Source organism: Oratosquilla oratoria, chromosome 40 (assembly GCF_046742065.1).
Source record: "Oratosquilla oratoria isolate Oo_2021 chromosome 40, ASM4674206v1, whole genome shotgun sequence".
In the NCBI taxonomy this organism is placed as follows: Eukaryota; Metazoa; Arthropoda; class Malacostraca; order Stomatopoda; family Squillidae; genus Oratosquilla; species Oratosquilla oratoria.
Genome location: NC_134816.1, coordinates 13,413,183 through 13,418,182, shown reverse-complemented (window position 1 = coordinate 13,418,182; position 5,000 = coordinate 13,413,183). Strand labels below are relative to the sequence as shown.

Sequence of the window (5,000 nt, the reverse complement as noted above, 5' to 3'; positions counted from 1 at the left end):
GAACTTGATCACAAAACTTTGTTAGAATCTTTATTTCATTCATCTGAATCGCAGTTACCAAAGCTGTGGCTTCCTGTATCTATTTCAAATCTACAAATTGATAACATGAAAACATTATTTCTATTTTTGTTTGCATTCGGCATGAATGCGGCAGCAAATACTGTGGCTTGTGTTTGCTCGGTAATGTTGGTAGCCATGGGTAGGAAGAACATTTGCGAAATATAATAAATAATGGTAATAAAAATGGACGAGTTTGTTTTTACCCATAGACATGTGTAGCAAAATCCATAATTTTTTGTTGTTGTTTTATAGATCGAGAAAGGAATTCGTAATTACTCTATGTATATGTATGTATGAATGCATATTTTTTCTTCTTTTTTTAAGGAAATATAACTAATGGTGGTGGTTCGCAGTACAAATAGGATGCACTAAATCACATTTCATTCTTTTACCGCAACATTTTTTTCTTTCTTTACCTGAATGAAATTGAATGACGCTAGTGAGAACAAATTCTCTGAAACAATTGTATAAAGAATTCCTAATTGATTATGATAGTACTTAACTCCTTACAATAACAAAGTTGATGGGGCTTCGTTCTATATAATAAAATTACCTGAAGGCAGTTAGAATCAGGGTTTAAACTCGTAAACACAATAAAAAGCTTAACAAGGATTAGTTCTAGACAATTCTTAACCCTTTCGTTACAAGGAAAGTTTTCCTCAACTGAATAAAATCGCCTGACGACAGATGGAGCTGACGAGAAAAGCCGTACAAAGCAGCAAAAGTGTAAAACAAATCACCCAAAAGATTACTTTAAAAACTACATTGATAACATTGTTATGCAAAAGGAAAAGGACATCACAATTCATATCACTCCAGGATCTGTTGTTCTTCTGATCACGGACATTTGTCCTCTCTGCTTTAGCAAGAAAAACACAAAGAGGACTTAGCTGCCGACTGTGTATAGTACGAATAATAATAATGTAGGATTCGTTTGGGATGGCAAGTTTCCCGCTTTGTTGCCATTCGACACCGACAGAGCCCAGACTTCCCTTCCATCATGTACACTGCAATGTGCTTCCCTCAAATAAGATTATAAAAACGGGCTGCAGTGAAAATCTTTATAAACTTTTTTCCCTCTTCGGAAAAGTCTGGCAGCACGTAAGTAAACCATTTACGTCTCTCTCTCTCTCTCTCTCTCTCTCTCTCTATTTATCTATATATGTATATATATATTTATATATATATATATATATATATATATATATATATATATATATATATATATATATATATATATATATAAATATATATATATATATATATATACATACATATATACATATATATATATATATATATACTGTCTATGTATATATATGTATATATATATATGTATATATATGATATATGTATATATATATATATATATATATATATATATATATATATATATATATATATAGTGATCATTCATAGAGCATGCCTACTATGACAGAATATCATCAGATGATCTTTCTTCAAGTAGAAGAAACCACCATTTTTAAAAAAGAATAAAAACAAAAAATAAGAAATAAAGATTATGCTCATGACAATACCCATCTCCACCTCATGGAAGCATATTAATCCCAATATTCATATAATCTCGTTGATGTTTCGATCGAAAGTAATCTGACTTGTATGCATTGTAGAACCTTAGTGAGACTATTTTATTCAGCTGAGGGGAAATCCCTTCTCGAATTTTTTTTCCAAAAGTTATTGGAAAATGCGCTGCTTTCTAAATCTCTTGAGTTTTCTACACTGAATATGACGCATATCTAGGTTTCATTGTCTCCGCTGACAATAATGCGATCTTGGAACTTAGTTCTGAGCTTGACATATCTTTGAGAACTTTTTTTTATCTTTGCTATACATTTCTGTGTGTCCTTTTTATTTACAAGTATGGCTGTCTGGAGCTTTTCTTGATACTTTGCCCTCAAGTAAGTCCTTCAGGAAATTGGTTGCTTTCTTTATGAAATAGAAATTATTTCCATTGATTTTCCAGCTACAGGAAAGAATGACTTTGGAATCCTTTTGCATTTTATGCGCCGATGCAGTCAGAAGCTTCATTGGGGGAGTGAAGAAGGTCTCTGGATGATCCAATTTCAGTGCTTTCATAATCATTATATGATTTATTTCCTTTGGCACTTCTTTACTCCTGGATCTGCGTCTCGATCCTTGTCTTCATAATCTCCTTCTGAAACGTTTTTTTTGGGGGGCTTTCTTATTCGCCATCTCGGGGCGTCTTCCCTACCTCACCTTAGGATAATTTCTCTTGAAAAGTTTAGCAGTTTCAAGGTCAAACTCCATATTGAAATTATCCTCGGAGTTGCAGCCGGAGTGACCCGTTAACCACGGGTGAGAGAGTATGCCGCGAAGCGAGGGGCGGTTCCACGGATCGATTGCAAAGCAGCGCATTATAAGATCGCGACACAGGTTGGGTAGTACGCTACTGGGAAAGTCTGGACTGGCCTACATTATAGATTCGTTGGTGCGGAACGCGTTATAGTGACACACAAGATAGAATAGGAGCGTGCTCAGGCTTCAGACGCTTGCGGGGACGTGAAGGTATTCATTACCCTTGATATACTCCGGAGGGCAATAAATTCGGGTGCCGCCCGTGATTTTCCCTTTGTAGCCTGTGATTCGTTCGCCACAACCAAAGTCGATCAGTTTGATGTCAAACTTTCCTGTGCTGGCGTTCCTAAAGAGAAGCACATTATGGGGCTTAATATCTTTATGCGATACCCCGGCTTCTAGGCATCCTTCTACTGTTAGGACAATCTTCCTGAACAGTGTCTTGACGTCGGTCATGGGCAGTTCTTTCCCGCTCCTGATGTAATCAACGAAGGAAACAGCTGATGTTATAAGCTCCATTACCATGTAAAAGCTGTCCTTGGTAGTGAAGCAGTCGTATAATTTGATTACATCAGGAACTTTCTGTACTCGCTGTAAAAGAGCGGCCTCTCTTGGGACCTTCTTCCTGTGGCGCCGTCCCCAAAAAAGCACACGAGCCACAGGGATCTTCTTGATGGCAACCTCAAGGCCATCGGCGACTCTTGTGGCTCGGAAGACGCAGCCAAAGCCTCCTTTGCCAAGCTCCTCGTGAATCTCGAAATCGCTCAGCTTCATATCTCCCAACAGGTTCAGTGTCCTTGTGCGTCCCACGTCCTTCTCATGGTCGAATTTCAAATCCCAGATATGAGCATGAACTGTACTTTGCGATTGCATCTGCACGTAGAACACATATATAGTCATGAAGAGTGTACCTATTTTAGCATGCATGAAAAATAAGTGAGATTAGTCATACGAGAGAGAGAGAGAGAGAGAGAGAGAGAGAGAGAGAAGGAGAGAGAAAAAGAGAGAGAGAAAAATTACCATTCATCTCTCTTGGTCCGACTCTGACATGAAACTGCCAACTTCTTAGCGAAAGTTCCCGCTTTAGTGTTGCAGGTTCTAAAACGACAAGGAACCTTTACGCTACCAGGATGTATTTTTCCTGTCCAAAACAAACCTATTCCTGCTCCTATCTCTAGGGAGACAAGCAACACAAGTCTTTATGAGAAAAACTTATGGAAAGAAAATCAACGAAACGAGTTGTGAAACAAGAAAGGAAGGAAGAAAAATGGGGAAGGAAAATGAGAAGATTGAAGATTGACGAGAAAGTGGAAGGAAGGAAGTAACGGGCTTGACGAGAAAGGGGGAAGGAACATAAGAACATAAGAATGGAGGAGACCGCAAGAGACCATAAAGCCTACACTAGAGAGTTCCATCCCCCTTACCACCTGTAATCGCTAACCACGAAGTTATCTAATCTTCTCTTAAAGCAACGAACAGTTTCAGCGCTCAGTACTGCATCAAGGTTCCTAAGTCTATACCATTCGTTAACCACTCTGTTGGTAAACCAGTTCTTGCCTCCGATTTTCTTCTTAATTAAACCAAAGATTGTCCCGGGAGAGAGAACTGGATAGAGCAAGACACGCGGCAGATGTGGCGAGTGAGTGACCTATTACACGCTTATCTCCACGGGTGCGAAGTTATCTGTCACATCTCCATAGAAGAGGAAACCTAAAACCAATTTCTTCGCCGCACCGGTAGCTCCTGAGACGCGTTGGACTTCGAGTCTGTTTCGTGATCCCAAAGACCTCCTTTTCTTTGCCCAAGCACAGTGAGTGCCACTTACCCATCAGGCTGAAGTACTCAGTGACTCTAACCGTCTGAGGTACGAGACGGTGACTCTTTCCATAAACCTTTCGCCGAAGCAATGTATACTTTCAGTGTCTTAATCAATCGTCTCAACAGTGAAAACATTTCGGATTCCCAATTACTCTGCACGTACACCCGGATCGATCTCCAACGGACACCAGTGACTGCCACTTGCCCTGGCTATCCAAACACAGAGGTATCAGCTTTGTATCTCACTTGAGAGATCAGAGCCCATATATATCCCATATATATATATATATATATATATATATATATATAGTATATATATATATATATTTATATATATATATATATATCCGATCTATGGGTAATTTGGTGAATTTACACACACACACACACACACACACACACACACACACACACACGCTGCTAAAAATTCCAGCCCTCATTGGGACTAGAACTCGGATTGGTGAATGAACGTTCGAGCGCGTGTGTATGTGCGTCTGTGTACGTGTGAGTCAGTGTGTGTGTGTGTGTGCGTGTGTATGTGTGTGCGTGTGTGTGTATGTGTGTGTGTATGTGTGTGTATTTACCTAGTTGTATTTTACGGGAAGGGGAGCTATGCTCGTGGTGTCCCGTCTTCATATCTCATTTTATCTAAACTATTTTTAAATTCATGTATTGTTTTTGCACACACCACTTTCTCATCTAACTTGTTCCAACTGTCTATTACTCTGTGAGGAAAGCTGTTCTTTTTCACATCTCTTCTATAGCTGTAGCATATTACAGACTTT

At 38.9% G+C, this 5,000-nt stretch overlaps 1 protein-coding gene across 1 annotated transcript; it reads right to left on the bottom strand.

The window, feature by feature from the left end:
- Nucleotides 1–2,583: 2,583 nt before the first annotated feature.
- On the bottom strand, nt 2,584–3,297 carry LOC143020434 (serine/threonine-protein kinase prk-2-like). The gene has a single exon (XM_076176853.1). The coding sequence runs from the start codon at nt 3,295–3,297 to the stop codon at nt 2,584–2,586; it is 714 nt and encodes a 237-aa protein (XP_076032968.1).
- Nucleotides 3,298–5,000: the final 1,703 nt, after the last annotated feature.